The 17954-nt window shown below is 48.1% G+C and overlaps 1 protein-coding gene across 1 annotated transcript; it reads right to left on the bottom strand.

The window, feature by feature from the left end:
• Positions 1-1387: 1387 nt before the first annotated feature.
• On the bottom strand, positions 1388-15776 carry LOC121572253 (wiskott-Aldrich syndrome protein family member 2-like). The gene is given in 10 exon segments (XM_041884223.2): positions 1388-2610; positions 2696-2786; positions 2789-3182; positions 3397-3558; positions 8480-8601; positions 9243-9360; positions 12171-12324; positions 13918-14052; positions 14202-14364; positions 15631-15776. Coding segments are annotated over 9 exon segments (1467 nt in total). The 5' UTR covers positions 14335-14364; positions 15631-15776; the 3' UTR covers positions 1388-2452.
• Between the last annotated feature and the right edge of the window lie 2178 nt (positions 15777-17954).

Here is a 17954-nt window from a genome sequence, read left to right as displayed (position 1 = left end):
ATGTTTTTATATGCAAATCAACTTATATGCTTCAATGTGTATGATTCATTTCTATAACAACATATATTTTGTGAGTATGTGTGTAATATTTAGTCAAAGGGTGGATTGATAGATTAATTATTAATGACTAATTATTACACCCTGAAACTGTGTGAATGTGTGAGTGTAGGACCAGTAAAGACTATGACATTGAGCTACTATTTAGCAATGTGAGTAAAAGTTAGACCAGACAACAAAGGACAAGGAGAACTGTCTACAGACAACTGAGAAACCAAGATAAGGGGGCCTCCCAATTTAGCGAGGAGAGAAACTGTTAGGCTTTATAAGGAGTATGCAGGATATTGTGAGGACGGCGATAACTAAGGAATACATGTGGGTGTGCGTGTGTGTGTACTGATGGTCAGGAGAGCAGTTTTAAAGTGGAAAACTACAGCCACCCTAAAGAGGGGAGGGATTTTTGTATGACGTGTGAGTATTAAAGATGGACTCTGAAATTGTGATGGCAGAATTCTCAATGAATAAATCTCGGACTATGCAGACCGGGACCGTTTCTTGATTTTGGGAGACGCACAGAGACACTGAAATAGTTGGTTAAATAATTCACATAACAGACTGTCTGCAAGTGGTCTGAGTGGGAAACCGAAAACTGTTATTGGCCTAGAGGTTTGGAAATCTTTAGTATTGGTCTATTAACTAATTTACTATGTCACCAGGCAGCCCAAAACTCCATTCCACCAAAACAAGCTGAAATTTCAGGGGTCTTTTCAAACAGCTCTTACACTAAAAGGGCATTATCATCATTTTCATAGTATTCTTCCAACCTCATAGTGTGGAACTATATATATATAAAACAGGAAAATCAAATTTTTCTTTACTGGGCCTTGAAGCCCTTGGCTCCTATAAGGAGCACAGGCTATTGAAGAATGTCCTCCATCTCACTCAGTTCAGGCCAAATTTCCAGGTCACACCAGTTGAGGCCACTCTGTAATTTCTGCCTGGACTCCTCTCCCTCTGTTTCTTATCCCCTGGAGGGACCCAAGTGATGTTGATGGACGGTTCTGAAGGGTGATGTTGATGGACGGTTCTGAAGGGTGATGTTGATGGACGGTTCTGAAGGGTGATGTTGATGGACGGTTCTGAAGGGTGATGTTGATGGACAGTTCTGAAGGGTGATGTTAGATGGACGGTTCTGAAGGGTGATGTTGATGGACGGTTCCGAAGGGTGATGTTGATGGACGGTTCTGAAGGGTGATGTTGATGGACGGTTCTGAAGGGTGTGTCCAATCCAACTCCACTTTCTTCTATAGGAGGATCTTGAACATCTGGATTGACAAAGTGAAACACGTGGACAAAAACTGGACAGGAACCCATTGACAGACACACACACTGTAGTTCATTGTATCTTTATTATTGTAATAATCATCACTGATAAAGTTGAGAGACAGACAAGACATGCAGAAACAGGTGGTTGGATAATAACATGTTCAGGTCTGATTGTGGCTTTACACTTTGGATTTCAAACAAACAGAAGGCACTAAAACAGAAGACAATCAAGTTGTCTCAGACACAGATCTAGGATCAGTTACCCATACTCCAATCCTACGGTGATGGGGAAATAAGCAACCTGACCCTAGATTACTGTCTAAGGGTAACTTCGTCCTCCTCGCATATGAACATGAAAAGCAAAAGGCACTTATGGAGGGGCGGGTCTAGGGGCAAAAGAGGGATCACTTATTGGGCAGAGCATGTTTTGACAGTCAGGGGACATTGTGTTTTTGAGCTAGAGCTGACTCGGAATGTTACAGAACGTTTAGATAAGGTTCAGAAGACTTGGTTCTGCTGAACGTCCTCCTATTTATATAAATACATTCTCTTTCTATCCCCCCCACCTATGAGTAAGTCCCTCCGTCACCTAGGTAACCATTCCCATGCCAACAACAGAGCGAAAGACAGGAGGAAAAAAAAGAAAACTGCAATAAAAACCTTTCTTTGTGCTGTGTGTCTTATTTAGCACATCTTTTAACTATCTTTACGTAAAATATGATTCTTAATACATAACACAGTTCATCAATTATACCATTATGGGACTGTGTGTCTGTGTATGCATGTAAGGATCAATATCTATACGATATACTGTACGTTATCTGTGAGAATAATTCTCATTACACACACACACACACACACACCTTTGGCCCTCTGCCCCTTAGAAATAATTGGCTTTTTTATATTTGGACCGTTCTCCATACTTAAGTCATTGGCTTCTCAGTTAAGTCATACATAAAGCATACAGGGAATGTGATTGGCTTAGACAGGAGTGTGGAACCCTGAGGACACACTTGTCTTTGGCCCTCTACTCCTCAGATCATTGGTTATAAATAAGTAATGGCAAAAGGACATGACGCATTCTCTCTGAGGAGGACTGAGGAAGACCGTGGCGGTGATGAAGGAGGTCTCACTCGGACCAATCGTCATCGTCCAACTCCGAGGAGTCGTCCTCGCTGTCGCTGCACTCCACAGCAATACGGCGAGACAAGATGGCCGCCACGTCATTGCCGTAGTTATCCTTCTTCTCCTGCTCTTTCTGTTCCTCCACCTTACGCAGGTTAAAACCTGCCAGAGAAGGGGGGGGTTAGGGTGTGTTTATGTGTGCTTGTATCTATCTATCTGTCTGTCTGTCTGTCTGTGTGTGTCGTACCTTGCCGGATAGCTGACAGCAGGTCATTGTGAGCATCAGCGGGGGCTTCTGGCTGAACCTGGGTGGGTTTGAGAGGAGGGGGAGCCCCAATGGAGAAGGACGGGGGTGAGGGCCAGAAGAGGGGGGAGGAGGGCCTGGGGGAGGCGGGGGAGGAGGAGGAGGAGGTGCGCCACCACCCTGGGGGAGAGAGGGGGGAGGAGGCGGAGAGATGGAGGTCTGGGAGAAATGGGGAGGTGGGGAAGGGGGGGAGGGATAGGTAGAGGAGAAGAGATGAGGGGGAGGGGAGGAGTCAAATCCAGAGGGGGGAGGAGGGAGAGGGACTCCAAAGCCAGAGGGGGGAGAGGGAGGTGGGGCAGGGGGAGGGGCCAGGTTGGGCCGGGAGCCAATGGGAGCAGAAGAGGGCATGGGAGGGGCTGGAGGAGGGTGTGTGGGGCTCAGAACGCTGGTGCGCTTCTGGGTTGGTGCTCCGTACTGTCCGTCATGATAACTGTCAATGAGAGAGCACGGGATGGATTAGGGACAGCGCACCGATTCTCCAAAATGCACTGTATCCAAACAACTTGGTCCAAACGATTTTGACCACTTGAGATGAAGGGTGTTGACTGGTGAGTAAACGCTAATGCTAACAATGCTAAAGTAGCATAAAATGTGTTTGGTCAATTATAAGGTGCATACACTGTTCCCCTCCATCTGCTACTTACGCCATGTCTGGGGGTGGAGGGGGCAGGAAGTCATCGGGAGCAGGGGGAGGGAGGGGGGAGCCAGGTTCGAAGGCGTACGACCCTGTACTCTGGTCTAAACCATCGGGGGAATAACAGCCTTCTCCTGAACCAATACTGCCATTCAGACCCTCAAGAGATTCTCTACACACACCAAGATACACAGGTACACAGGCAAAACAAAAGAGAGACTATTTTCATCAATGACAAGACAACACAATTAAACAGTTTAAAACCATTCTATAGGATAACCCTCTCCCCTATACAACTCAGAATCTCCCTTATATTCTCTCTCTCCCTGTTCTCGCTCTCTCCCCCTCTCCCCCTGTTCTCTCTCTCCTTCTCTCCCTGTTCTCTCTCTCCTTCTCCCCCTGTTCTCTCTCTCTCCCCCTGTTCTCTCTCTCCCCCTGTTCTCTCTCTCTCCCTCTCCCCCTATTCTCTCTCTCCTTCTCTCCCTGTTCTCCCTCTCTCCCTCGCCCCCTGTTCTCTCTCTCTCCCCCTGTTCTCTCTCTCTCCCTCTCCCTGTTCTCTCTCTCTCCCTCTCCCTGTTCTCTCTCTCCCTCTCCCCCTGTTCTCTCTCTCTCCCCCGTTCTCTCTCTCCTTCTCTCCCTGTTCTCTCTCCCTCTCCCCCTGTTCTCTCTCTCCCTCTCCCCCTGTTCTCTCTCTCCCTCTCCCCCTGTTCTCTCTCTCCCTCTCCCTGTTCTCCCTCTCCCCCTGTTCTCTCTCTCTCTCCCCCTGTTCTCTCTCTCTCCCTCTCCCTGTTCTCTCTCCGTTTTCTCTCGCCCTCTCTCCCTGTTCTCTCTCGCCCTCTCTCCCTGTTCTCTCGCCCTCTCTCCCTGTTCCATCTCCCTCTCCATGTTCTCTCCCTCTCCCTCTCTCCCTGTTCTCTCCATGTTCTCTCTCCCTGTTTCCCCTCTCCCCCGGTTCTCTCTCTCTCTCCCTGTTCTCTCTCTCCCTGTTATTTCTCTCTCCCCCTGTTCTCTCTCTCTCTCTGTTCTCTCTCCGTTTTCTCTCGCCCTCTCTCCCTGTTCTCTCTCGCCCTCTCTCCCTGTTCCATCTCCCTCTCCATGTTCTCTCCCTCTCCCTCTCTCCCTCCCTGTTCTCTCCATGTTCTCTCTCCCTGTTTCCCCTCTCCCCGGTTCTCTCTCTCTCTCTCCCCCTGTGCTCTCTCTCTCCCTGTTATTTCTCTCTCCCTCTCCCCCTGTTCTCTCTCTCTCTCTCTCTCTCTCTCCCTCTCCCCCTGTTCTCTCTCTCTCCCTCTCCCCCTGTTCTCTCTCTCTCCCTCCCTCTCCCCTTGTTCTCTCTCTCTCCCTCCCTCTCCCCCTTTTCTCTCTCTCTCCCTCTCCCCCTGTTCTCTCTCTCTCTCCCTCCCTCTCCCCCTGTTCTCTCTCTCTCTCCCTCCCTCTCCCCCTGTTCTCTCTCTCTCCCTCCCTCTCCCCCTGTTCTCTCTCTCTCCCTCTCCCCCTGTTCTCTCTCTCTCTCTCCCTGTTATTTCTCTCTCCCTCTCCCCCTGTTCTCTCTCTCTCGCTCTCCCTGTTCTCTCTCTCCCTCTCTCCCTGTTCTCTCTCCGTTTTCTCCCTGTTCTCTCTCCGTTTTCTCTCGCCCTCTCTCCTTGTTCTCTCTCGCCCTCTCTCCCTGTTCCATCTCCCTCTCCATGTTCTCTCCCTCTCCCTCTCTCTCTCCCTGTTTCCCCTCTCCCCCGGTTCTCTCTCTCTCTCCCTGTTCTCTCTCTCCCTGTTATTTCTCTCTCCCTCTCCCCCTGTTCTCTCTCTCTCTCTCTCTCTCCCCCTGTTCTCTCTCTCGCTCTCCCTGTTCTCTCTCTCCCTCTCTCCCTGTTCTCTCTCCGTTTTCTCTCGCCCTCTCTCCTTGTTCTCTCTCGCCCTCTCTCCCTGTTCCATCTCCCTCTCCATGTTCTCTCCCTCTCCCTCTCTCTCCCTGTTTCCCCTCTCCCCCGGTTCTCTCTCTCTCTCCCTGTTATTTCTCTCTCCCTCTCCCCCTGTTCTCTCTCTCTCTCTCTCTCTCTCCCTCTCCCCCTGTTCTCTCTCTCTCTCTCCCTGTTCTCTCTCTCTCTCTCCCTGTTCTCTCTCTCTCCCTCTCCCTGTTCTCTCTCTATCCCTCTCCCCCTGTTCTCTCTCTCTCTCTCCTCTCTCTCCCTGTTATTTCTCTCTCCCTCTCCCCCTGTTCTCTCTCTCTCCCTCTCCCCCTGTTCTCTCTCTCTCTCTCTCCCTCTCCCCCTGTTCTCTCTCTCTCCCTCTCCCCCTGTTCTCTCTCTCCCTCTCCCCCTGTTCTCTCTCTCTCCCTCTCCCCCTGTTCTCTCTCTCTCTCTCTATCTCTCCCTGTTCTCTCTCTCTCTCTCTCTCTCCGTGTTCTCTATCTCCCTGTTCTCTCTCTCTCCGTGTTCTCTCTCTCTCTCCCTGTTCTCTCTCTCTCTCCCGCTCTCCCTGTTCTCTCTCTCTCTCTCTCTCTCTGTTCTCTCCCTCTCTCTCCCCCTCTCCCCGTTCTCTCCCTCTCTCTCCCCGTTCTCCCTCTCCCCCTGTTCTCTCTCTCTCCCTGTTCTCTCTCTCTCTCCCTGTTCTCTCTCTCTCCCGCTCTCCCTGTTCTCTCTCTCTCTCTCTCTCCCTCCCTCTCTCCCCGTTCTCTCTCCCTCTCACCATTCTCTCTCTCTCCCCCCCTCTCTCCCTCTCTTTCTCGCTGTTCTCTCTCCCTGTTCTCGCTCTCTCCCTGTTCTCGCTCTCTCTCTCTCCCTGTTCTCGCTCCCCCTCTCCCTGTTCTCGCTCCCCCTCGCTCTCTCTCTCCTTGTTCTCGCTCTCCCTGTTCTCGCTCTCCCTCTCCCTGTTCTCGCTCTCTCCCTCTCCCCCTGTTCTCTCTCTCTCTCTCTCCCTCTCCCCCTGTTCTCTCTCTCTCCCTCTCCCCCTGTTCTCTCTCTCTCTCTCTCTCCCTCTCCCCCTGTTCTCTCTCTCTCCCTCTCCCCCTGTTCTCTCTCTCTATCTCTCCCTGTTCTCTCTCTCTCTCTCTCTCTCCGTGTTCTCTATCTCCCTGTTCTCTCTCTCTCCGTGTTCTCTCTCTCTCTCCCTGTTCTCTCTCTCTCTCCCGCTCTCCCTGTTCTCTCTCTCTCTCCCTGTTCTCTCTCTCTCTCTGTTCTCTCCCTCTCTCTCCCCCTCTCCCCGTTCTCTCCCTCTCTCTCCCCGTTCTCCCTCTCCCCCTGTTCTCTCTCTCTCCCTGCTCTCTCTCTCTCCCTGTTCTCTCTCTCTCCCTGTTCTCTCTCTCTCTCCCTGTTCTCTCTCTCTCCCGCTCTCCCTGTTCTCTCTCTCTCCCTCCCTCTCTCCCCGTTCTCTCTCCCTCTCACCATTCTCTCTCTCTCCCCCCCTCTCTCCCTCTCTTTCTCGCTGTTCTCTCTCCCTGTTCTCTCTCTCTCCCTGTTCTCGCTCCCCCTCTCCCTGTTCTCGCTCCCCCTCTCCCTGTTCTCGCTCCCCCTCTCCCTCTCGCTCTCTCTCACCATTCTCTCTCCCTGTTCTCGCTCTCCCTCTCCCTGTTCTCGCTCTCCCTCTCCCTCTTCTCGCTCTCCCTCTCCCTCTTCTCGCTCTCCCTCTCCCTCTTCTCGCTCTCCCTCTTCTCGCTCTCCCTCTTCTCGCTCTCCCTCTTCTCGCTCTCCCTCTTCTCGCTCTCCCTCTTCTCGCTCTCCCTCTTCTCGCTCTCCCTCTTCTCGCTCTCCCTCTTCTCGCTCTCCCTCTTCTCGCTCTCCCTCTTCTCGCTCTCCCTCTTCTCGCTCTCCCTCTGTGTTCTCTCTCTCTCCGTTCTCTCTCCCTCTCTCTCGCTCTCTCCGTTCGCTCTCTCCGTGTTCGCTCTCTCCCTGTTCTCCCTCTCCCTGTTCTCCCTCTCCCTGTTCTCCCTCTCCCTGTTCTCCCTCTCCCTGTTCTCCCTCTCCCTGTTCTCCCTCTCCCTGTTCTCCCTCTCCCTGTTCTCCCTCTCCCTGTTCTCCCTCTCCCTGTTCTCCCTCTCCCTGTTCTCCCTCTTCTCGCTTTCCCTCTCCCTCTTCTTGCTCTCCCTCTCCCTCTGCTCGCTCTCCCTCTCCCTGTTCTTGCTCTCCCTCTCTCTCCCTCTGTGTTCTCTCTCTCTCCCTGTTCTCTCTCTCTCCCGCTCTCCCTGTTCTCTCTCTCTCCCTCCCTCTCTCCCCGTTCTCTCTCCCTCTCACCATTCTCTCTCTCTCCCCCCCTCTCTCCCTCTCTTTCTCGCTGTTCTCTCTCCCTGTTCTCGCTCTCTCCCTGTTCTCGCTCTCTCTCTCTCCCTGTTCTCGCTCCCCCTCTCCCTGTTCTCGCTCCCCCTCTCTCCCTCTCGCTCTCTCTCACCATTCTCTCTCCCTGTTCTCGCTCTCCCTCTCCCTGTTCTCGCTCTCCCTCTCCCTGTTCTCGCTCTCCCTCTCCCTCTTCTCGCTCTCCCTCTCCCTCTTCTCGCTCTCCCTCTCCCTCTTCTCGCTCTCCCTCTTCTCGCTCTCCCTCTTCTCGCTCTCCCTCTTCTCGCTCTCCCTCTTCTCGCTCTCCCTCTTCTCGCTCTCCCTCTTCTCGCTCTCCCTCTTCTCGCTCTCCCTCTGTGTTCTCTCTCTCTCCGTTCTCTCTCCCTCTCTCTCGCTCTCTCCGTGTTCGCTCTCTCCCTGTTCTCGCTCTCCCTGTTCTCCCTCTCCCTGTTCTCCCTCTCCCTGTTCTCCCTCTCCCTGTTCTCCCTCTCCCTGTTCTCCCTCTCCCTGTTCTCCCTCTTCTCGCTTTCCCTCTCCCTCTTCTTGCTCTCCCTCTCCCTCTGCTCGCTCTCCCTCTCCCTGTTCTTGCTCTCCCTCTCTCTCCCTCTGTGTTCTCTCTCTCTCCCTGTTCGCTCTCTCCGTTCGCTCTCTCCGTTCGCTCTCTCCGTTCGCTCTCTCCGTGTTCTCTCTCTCCGTGTTCTCTCTCTCCGTGTTCTCTCTCTCCGTGTTCTCTCTCTCCGTGTTCTCTCTCTCTCTCCTCTCTCTCTCTCTCTCTCTCTCTCTCTCTCTCTCTCTCTGTTCTCTCTCTCTCTCTCTCTCTGTTCTCTCTCTCACCCCATGTCGTTCTTGGGTACCACAAACTCTTCCCCCATCTTGCGGCGTTCCCACTCATCCTTTCTGGTCTTGATCTTCCTGGGATTCAGAGTCCGCAGACTCTGATTGTCCTTCTTCTCCTTCTACTCAGACAGAGAGAGAAAGAGAGGGGGGTGAGAAAGAGAGAGACAGTGAGGGAGAGAGAGAGGTGAGAAAGAGAGAGAGAGAGAGGGAGAGAAAGAAAGACAGGGAGAAAGAGAGAGACAGGGAGACAGGGAGGGAGAGAGACAGGGAGGGAGAGAAAGAGGGAGAAAGAGAGAAAGAGAGGGGGTGAGAAAGAGAGAGACAGAGAGGGAGAGAAGGAGAAGGGGGTGAGAAAGAGAGACAGGGAGAGAGAGAAAGAGAGACAGGGAGAGAGAGAGAAAGAGAGTGGGGTGAGAAAGAGACAGTGAGGGAGAGAAAGAGACAGGGAGGGAGTGAGAGAAAGAGAGGGGGTGAGAAAGAGAGAGAAGGAGGGAGAGAGAGGGAGGGAGAGAGGGGGTGAGAAAGAGAGAGACAGGGAGGGAGAGAGAGAGAGGGGGTGAGAAAGAGAGAGAGGGAGGGAGAGAGAGGGGGGGTGAGAAAGAGAGAGACAGGGAGGGAGAGAGAGGGAGGGAGAGAGGGAAAGCGAGTGAAAGAGAGAAACAGAAAAGGATGTTCAACAAAGCTATAAGTGCATTTCCTTGCTGTCTTTAAGCAGAAGACTACTGTGGAATTGAAGTGTGTGTGTGTGTTTGTGTGTTACCCTGTGTTTGCGTCTCTCCTTCATGATGTCCTTGGTGTCCTGCAGCATCTTCTCCTTCCACAGGTCAAAGAAGTAGGAGGGGTCCGTGTAGAACTTCAGAGCATCCTTACCATCGTCCCTAGTCATGACAACAACAGACATAAGCGGTCGCTTAGGGCCCCCGACCAACAACAGAGTAAGAACAGTAGAACACACCAAGGTGCAAGTTCAATGTGCATCAGCAGTGTCTGTTGTTATGTCAGTCACTGATAGTCACTGAATTTGCCATGTCAGCTAACCATTTTTAGATTGGTAGTTAGTCTAGCCAGCTACAGTGCCTTCAGAAAGTACACTATATACAGTGAGGGGGAAAAAGTATTTGATCCCCTGCTGATTTTGTACGTTTGCCCACTGACAAAGAAATGATCAGTCTATAATTTTAAATGGTAGGTTAATGGTAGGTTTATTTGAACAGTGAGAGACAGAATAACAACAACAAAATACAGAAAAACGCATGTCAAAAATGTTATAAATTGATTTGCATTTTAATGAGGGAAATAAGTATTTGACCCCCTCTCAATCAGAAAGATTTCTGGCTCCCAGGTGTCTTTTATACAGGTAACGAGCTGAGATTAGGAGCACACTCTTAAAGGGAGTGCTCCTAATCTCAGCTTGTTAACTGTATAAAAGACACCTGTCCACAGAAGCAATCAATCAAATCAGATTCCAAACTCTCCACCATGGCCAAGACCAAAGAGCTCTCCAAGGATGTCAGGGACAAGATTGTAGACCTACACAAGGCTGGAATGGGCTACAAGACCATCGGCAAGCAGCTTGGTGAGAAGGTGACAACAGTTGGTGCGATTATTCGCAAATGGAAGAAACACAAAATAACTGTCAATCTCCCTCGGCCTGGGGCTCCATGCAAGATCTCACCTCGTGGAGTTGCAATGATCATGAGAACGGTGAGGAATCAGCCCAGAACTACACGAGAGGATCTTGTCAACGATCTCAAGGCAGGTCTCCTATGACCCCAAGAACACCATCCCCACCGTCAAACATGGAGGTGGAAACATTATGCTTTGGGGGTGTTTTTCTGCTAAGGGGACAGGACAACTTCACCGCATCAAAGGGACGATGGACGGGGCCATGTACCGTCAAATCTTGGGTGAGAACCTCCTTCCCTCAGCCAGGGCATTGAAAATGGGTCGTGGATGGGTATTCCAGCATGTCAATGACCCAAAACACACGGCCAAGGCAACAAAGGAGTGGCTCAAGAAGAAGCACATTAAGGTCCTGGAGTGGCCTAGCCAGTCTCCAGACCTTAATCCCATAGAAACTCTGTGGAGGGAGCAGAAGGTTCGAGTTGCCAAACGTCAGCCTTGAAACCTTAATGACTTGGAGAAGATCTGCAAAGAGAAGTGGGACAAAATCCCTCCTGAGATAATGTGCAAACCCGGTGGCCAACTACAAGAAAGATGTCTGACCTCTGTGATTGCCAACAAGGGTTTTGCCACCAAGTACTAAGTCATGTTTTGCAGAGGGGTCAAATACTTATTTCCCTCATTAAAATGCAAATCAATGTATAACATTTTTGACATGTGTTTTTCTGGATTATTTTGTTGTTATTCTGTCTCTCACTGTTCAAATAAACCTACCATTAAAATTATAGATTGATCATGTCTTTGTCAGTGGGCAAACGTACAAAATCAGCAGGGGATCAAATACTTTTTTCCCTCACAAATTAGTGGATTCGGCTATTTCAGCCACACCCGTTGCTGACAGGTGTATAAAATCTAGCACACAGCCATGCAATCTCCATAGACAAAGGCAGTAGAATGGCCTTACTGAAGAGCTCAGTGACTTTTAACGTGGCACCGTCATAGGATGCCACCTTTCCAACAAGTCAGTTCATCACATTTCTGCCCTGCTAGAGCTGCCCCAGTCAACTATAAGTGCTGTTATTGTGAAGTGGAAACGTCTAGGACCACCAACAGTTCAGACCGTTCGTCTGTCCTTGGTTGCAACACTCACTACCGAGTTCCAAACTGCGTCTGGAAGCAACGTCAGCACAAGAACTGTTCGTCGGGAGCTTCATGAAATGGGTTTCCATGGCCGAGCAGCCGCACACAAGCCTAAGATCACCATGCGCAATGCCAAGCGTCGGCTGGAGTGGTGTAAAGCTCGCCGCCATTGGACTCTGGAGCAGTGGAAACGCATTCGCTGGAGTGATGAATGACGCTTCAACATCTGTCAAATCTGGGTTTGGCGGATGCCAGGAGAACGCTACCCGCCCCAACGCATAGTGGCAACTGTAAAGTTTGGTGGAGGAGGAATAATGGTCTGGGGCTGTGTTTCATGGTTCAGGCTAGGCCCCTTAGTTCCAGTGAAGGGAAATCTTAACGGTACAGCATACAATAACATTCTAGATGATTCTGTACTTCCAACTTTGTGGCAACAGTTTGGGGAAGGCCTTTTCCTGTTTCAGCATGACAATGCCCCCGTGCACAAAATTAGGTCCATACAGAAAGGTTTGTTGAGATCGGTGTGGAAGAACTTGACTGGCCTGCACAGAGCCCTGACCTCAACCCCATCGAACACCTTTGGGATGAATTGGCACGTCGACTGCGAGCCAGGCCTAATCGCCCAACATCAGTGCCCGACCTCACTAATGCTATTGTGGCTGAATGGAAGCAAATCCCCGCAGCAATGTTCCAACATCTAGTGGAAAGCCTTCCCAGAAGAGTATAGGCTGTTATAGCAGCAAAGGGGGGACAAACGCCACATTAATGCCCATGATTTTGGAATGAGATGTTCGACAAGCGACCTTTGGCCATTTTAGTGTGTGTGTGTGATAGAGATATATAAATAATGAACGGAATGGTTTTCATGTGTCCATTCCAGCCATTATTATGAGCCGTCCTCCCCTTAGCTGAGGTGTGCGTGTACCTGTACTGGCTGAGGTTGTTGAGTGGCGGAGGAGGGTTACAGGTCAGATAGGTCTCCTGTACAGGCAGTGGCAAAGAGGGTCTACAGAACAACTGCTGGTCCTGAGTCAGATTACTATGAAACGCTTTCTTCTGGGTGATGGCCTGCAGAGAGACTGGGAGAGATAGATTGAGGGAGGTTGGAGAGGGGGTGATAGAGATGAGAGAAGGAGACGGAGAGAGAGTGAGTTAGGGTTAGTATTTATTTTATTTGAGACAGAAGTATACAGTATCTGTTGCATTACATTATATCTACTGAATTCTGACTTATACCTTGAATACTAAACACAGGACACTGTTTTTATGTAACATACAGTGGGTTTACCGGACACAGGTTGAGCCTAGTTATGAACTTAAAATCACGTTCAATTAAGATTCCCCATTGAAATTGTTTTTTTGTCAAATATGCTTAAACTGCGTCCGGGAAACCACCCATAGTGTATAATTAGAGATGTTCATATTTCCCTTTTAAGACGATTCGATACGTATCTAGATACATGGGCTCCGATACGATACAGGAACGATAGGTTTTAGTTTGAAACGATTCGGTATGATTCGGTTTGATTAGAGGAACGAATCGATGCGATTCAATGTGATATTATTTGACGCACTAACACATTTATAAATAATAAATAAACACATTCATTTTCCATCCTAAATTAAAATCTGCTGCTGATTGAGCTCATGAGCTGGGCCTCTCTGAGCTGGATCTGTCTGAGCTGGATCTCTCTGAGCTGGATCTGTCTGAGCTGGGCCTCTGAGCTGGATCTGTCTGAGCTGGATCTCTCTGAGCTGGATCTGTCTGAGCTGGATCTGTCTGAGCTGGATCTGTCTGAGCTGGGCCTCTCTGAGCTGGATCTGTCTGAGCTGGGCCTCTCTGAGCTGGATCTGTCTGAGCTGGGCCTCTCTGAGCTGGATCTGTCTGAGCTGAGATGTGTGTATGGTGTATGTATGTCTATGGTGTATGTATGTCTATGGCGTATGTATGTCTATGGTGTATGTGGGCACCTGAGCTGAGCCATAAGGGAACCTGCACATCCACCATCCCACTATCAGTTAGGGGGAGCAATTTTTGCTTTTAGCCCCCCCCTACACTTTTGATCTAAAACCACCAATTAACGTCATTTTTGCAGATTAAAAAAAGTGTTAAGAGCAAGTAATGTATAAATATTTATCTTAACAAAATGTGCTATGACATAGCCAATGAATATAAAGCATAACTTTGGATTTCACCCCAGCTCATAATCAAATGGTTTAGACCATTTAGAAGTTGGAGGACTAGGAGTGAGCTTCTCTTCTTCTCTGCTTTGGCCATGCAGCGCGGATAGCAAAAGTGATTGCTGTCCTCATTATGAAATTATCGACTTTATCCTGTATATCTAAAAATGACCATATACACTGATTGCTTAAAGCAAAACTACCAAGACTAATGCTGATGGTGAACCTGAACAATCAAAATAAAAATCTAATGTAAGCCCCGATCAGCATGTAGCCCACCTATAGCCAGATGAGAGTTGTAAACATTTGAACCGGGGACCGATGCATTCATATCTTAAGCATTTGAACCGGGGACCGATGCATTCATATCTTAAACATGTGAACCGGGGACCGATGCATTCATATCTTAAACATGTGAACCGGGGACCGATGCATTCATATCTTAAACATGTGAACCGGGGACTGATCGTTATATAATGTCAGTCTCTTACCCTCCTCCTCTTTAGGGTCGAGCTGGGTGACTTTGACCTGTAGACGGTCCACTCTCTCTCCCAGTGAGTTCACCCTGATAGCAAATGCCCCCGCCTGCACAAACAGCTCTCCAAACACATCCTCTGCATACTTACCTACACAAACAAAATGTATATTATAGCCTACATACACACATGATTACATAACAAGACACACACACAATCATCTTACAATACACATACATTGTATTGCATTAAGCACTTCCCTAGGTATAAACTCACATCACACATACAGAGTAACTTACTGAGGCTGCCTAGCTGGCGTATGATGTTGGCGAGGCTGATGTTGGTGACACATTCCAGCTCGCTGCGGATTTTTGGGGGGAGCACCTGGCGGCACACATGGCGAGGCTCGATGTTCCTTGTCACCAACGGCATTTTGGCACCGGAGGTGGGCGGGGGGCTTCCCTGGAGGAGGGGGAGGGGGAGCATGTGAGAAAGACATACGGAAAGACAGAGAGAGACAGCTAGCACTGGTCAGATAGAGAACACTTACTGGTCTGATAGAAATTTGTTTTCTAGAACAGACATCGCACTGGGCACGTGGAATAGACGTTGAATTGACATCTATGCCCAGTGGGATGTAGATTAGGGACGCTCTATTTCTAACCACTGTTTCAAAAAGTTACATTTCATTGAATAAGCACCATGTGACTGACTACCAAACAGACACACAGCAGGGCTAAAGCAGAACCAAAACCACAGCCTAGTTCTATTCTGGTCCTTCCTGTCTTCCCTTCAATGTGCATACTGCACACATCTGAGAGGACTGCAAACAATATGGTGGACTGGTGGTGGAGGTTCAAATCACACATAGGGAACAATTGTAAGGATTTATAGCTGGTATGGACATGAATGGAACTCGACTCCATCCAACTCCAGCACCATAATACTGTAATGTACCCAGCAGCCACACGGGGTCACTCTAGTCAACACCAACTCCCATTATAACAACCACAGCCTAATGGCAATTATCCTCGGCTTTTCCAGTAAACACTCATGTGCATTTAATGTCTCTGCACTCTATAAACTATAAAGCACTTCTATCGAGTTAAAACAATTGGCCAACTGTCTAGCAAGGTACAGTAGCCACGACGGTCTTCTTGGTCGGTGCATTTCACTTGACAGGCAAGCTCATTGGTCCCATTTGTTTAAAAATTTACTGGTTGATTACAAGCTTTGGGTTTGACGTAAACAGACAAAAAAAAAAAACTTCCCTGACTAAACAGAATGTTATGAAGCCAGATGATACCAGATGTCCCATTGCCAAAACTATGTAGCAGAGATATGTAGCAACAACCTACTACCTACCATACAGTCGAGTGCATCAGTGTAGCAACACCCTATAGTGGAGTGCGCCAGTGTCATTACTTTTACACTGACACAAAAGCAAGGTAGCCTATCCCAACTCTGTACCTGACAAATAATAGATTTCTCAACATAAAAACTCAACTAAATGAGACCTGTTTTAAGTCCTAAGCATAGAAACACACCCAGAAACGGCATTACAATAGTCACGGCTAGGGAAGTTGACATGACATTTGGGCTCTCGGCCTTGTCAGTTTAGCAGGAAGTAAAGTTGAAAGCGCCCCTCTCTGTCCGAAAATCGTCGGAGAAAAAGATACTTCTATAGTAACTTCAGAAATACGCGATAAATAAACACTGATCGCTTACCTTCAAAACGGCCAATTGTAGAATCAGTCCAATTAGTCTTGTTTCTGTCTTGTTTCTACTTTTCGGAGTATTTCAGCAGCAACAACAATGAAGGTTTACTGTAAACGGAGAGACTAAGGATAGACCTATCACAAAGACTAGTCCCAGATTTGTGAACTTCTGATTGGACGAGGCTACGACATTGCAGGCGCCGATTGGTTTCTCTCAATCTCAATCTGTCAGCAGCAAGGACATGGCAATTTGGAAGTACAATACGTAACTCCACCAGTGTAGTCGTAAACATCTGTCTTATCTTTGCGTAGCAAGGGTGGAGATACGTAACGCACATTCCAGAGTCTGCTCGACCCGGTTGGAACCAGGGGAGAATTTAGGATTTTAAATTGATGGCCGACCGCAGTACTGCAGGCATTGTTTTCAGAAAACAGGATCGAGCCCCATTGTAGTGCATGGGGAAATGGCGATCTTTGTGGTCAATTTTCGTGGATATAAAAAAATTTTCGAACACAATTATGGTACCAATAATTGCTTTTATTTCACCAGATGTATGTCATTGAACCGAAAACTTTAAAGTCACACAGACAAAGTTATAAGCATCATTTAGTTGCTAATGGAAGCCTGCAGTACCTCAACTTGAGATACTCCATGAGAGGAGGCAGCGCTGAGCTAGCCTGAACGTCACTTCCTAGAGTAGCTCCCAAAAACTCTTCCATGTAGCAAGATTGCGACATGCTGAAATGACACTTCCTGATCATCAAACACGCCACTGAGCATTCTCATAAGAAACAATGGGGTGACGTCATCGATGGCTTCTTCCATTTTTTTTTACAGTCTCAGGTTGGAACACATCCCAGGAATGACTGGCATTATGAGAATAAAAATAAGCTTATTATGCAGAATAGGAGGCCCTCCTGTAGCTCAGTTGGTAGAGCATGGCGCTTGCAACGCCAGGGTTGTGTGTTCGTTTCCCACGGGGGGCCAGTGTGAAAAATGTATGCACTCACTAACTGTAAGTCGCTCTGGATAAGACCGTCTGCTAAATGACTAAAATGTAAAATGTATAAAGGTTTGTAAGTACCGTGTCACCATCATGTTATGCTATATGTGAAATTTTAAAATGTGCTCAAAATTCAACGTAGACTAGTACAATGAAGATGACTATAAAACAACATACAGGACAAATGGGATTAAAACAGTTTTATTGCACTTATAAAATATGAAAACATCTTTGAAATCAATAAATGTCTTCGCATTGCACATGTCGGCAGATAACAAACCCCGCCCCATGTTTCCTAAAAAATATTGTGTCACTGAGCAAATTTCAGCGCTGCCTTCAGTACATCAAAAACTCAATAGAACGGAAACAGTGCTGTACTGAATAACCAGTTGAAAAACGGGGACGGATTGGGTTGTGGGTTCAAAATGCATCGCTTCCCTTTAAATACATCACTCATTGCGTCAAACCATACCCCGGCACACCCATCAAATGAAGCAAACATTATCTCAAAGTCTGTTCAAGAATGTACAATAACGATTTGGGAAAACGTGTCATTCAGTACAAACCGTTCTGCAACGTAGCAAACGTCAGTGTTAAGGAGTAGCGAGCTACATTTAGTTCAACTAGTAATTTGAATAAAATGATGCAGCAGCTTGGTGGTAGTTGAACTAAATTCAAATATTTTTTACGATGTAGTGGGGTAGCTAACTACTGGAACTACACACTTCTTGGGTGAAGTAGGCACAAATGTACTTTCCTTTTCGGCATCAGACCTGTCTAATTCTCACTTGAAAAACACCTTTTGTGTGTCTAATTCTCACCTGAAACACCGTTTGTGTGCCTAATTCTCACCTGAAACACCTTTTGTGTGTATAATTTTCACCTGAAACACATTTTGTGTGCCTAATTCTCACTTTGTGTTTAGTCGGCTAAATTACACATTCTGTTAACATCTGACACTGTGATCTGTTGCAATTTGTCGTCTATGATATTTCAGATATGATAATTTTTCACTAAGTATTATTATAATATTATTTTTGGATGTAGTGAACTACTTTTTCTAAGTAACTTTGGTTCAGTAAACTATATTTTTCTTAAGGGTAGCTTTAGTGTAGCTTAACTTCTTCTAGTGTGAAATAATTGGTAGCTTGGTAAACTATATTTCAGAGTAGCTTCCCCAACACTGGCAAACGTTCAAACGAACTGAACGCACCCTAGGTCCCGGTTTCCAGATAGCGATGGAATTTAGGCTTATGCGTGTTTTAACTCTGCATCTTTCCTACAACGGCCGAAGATATAACATACGTTTCCCAAAACCCCATGCAGAGAG

Source organism: Coregonus clupeaformis, chromosome 8, assembly GCF_020615455.1.
Source record: "Coregonus clupeaformis isolate EN_2021a chromosome 8, ASM2061545v1, whole genome shotgun sequence".
Taxonomy (NCBI): domain Eukaryota; kingdom Metazoa; phylum Chordata; class Actinopteri; order Salmoniformes; family Salmonidae; genus Coregonus; species Coregonus clupeaformis.
Note: the sequence above shows the minus strand (reverse complement) of the source record. Positions and strands in the feature narration are given on the sequence as shown.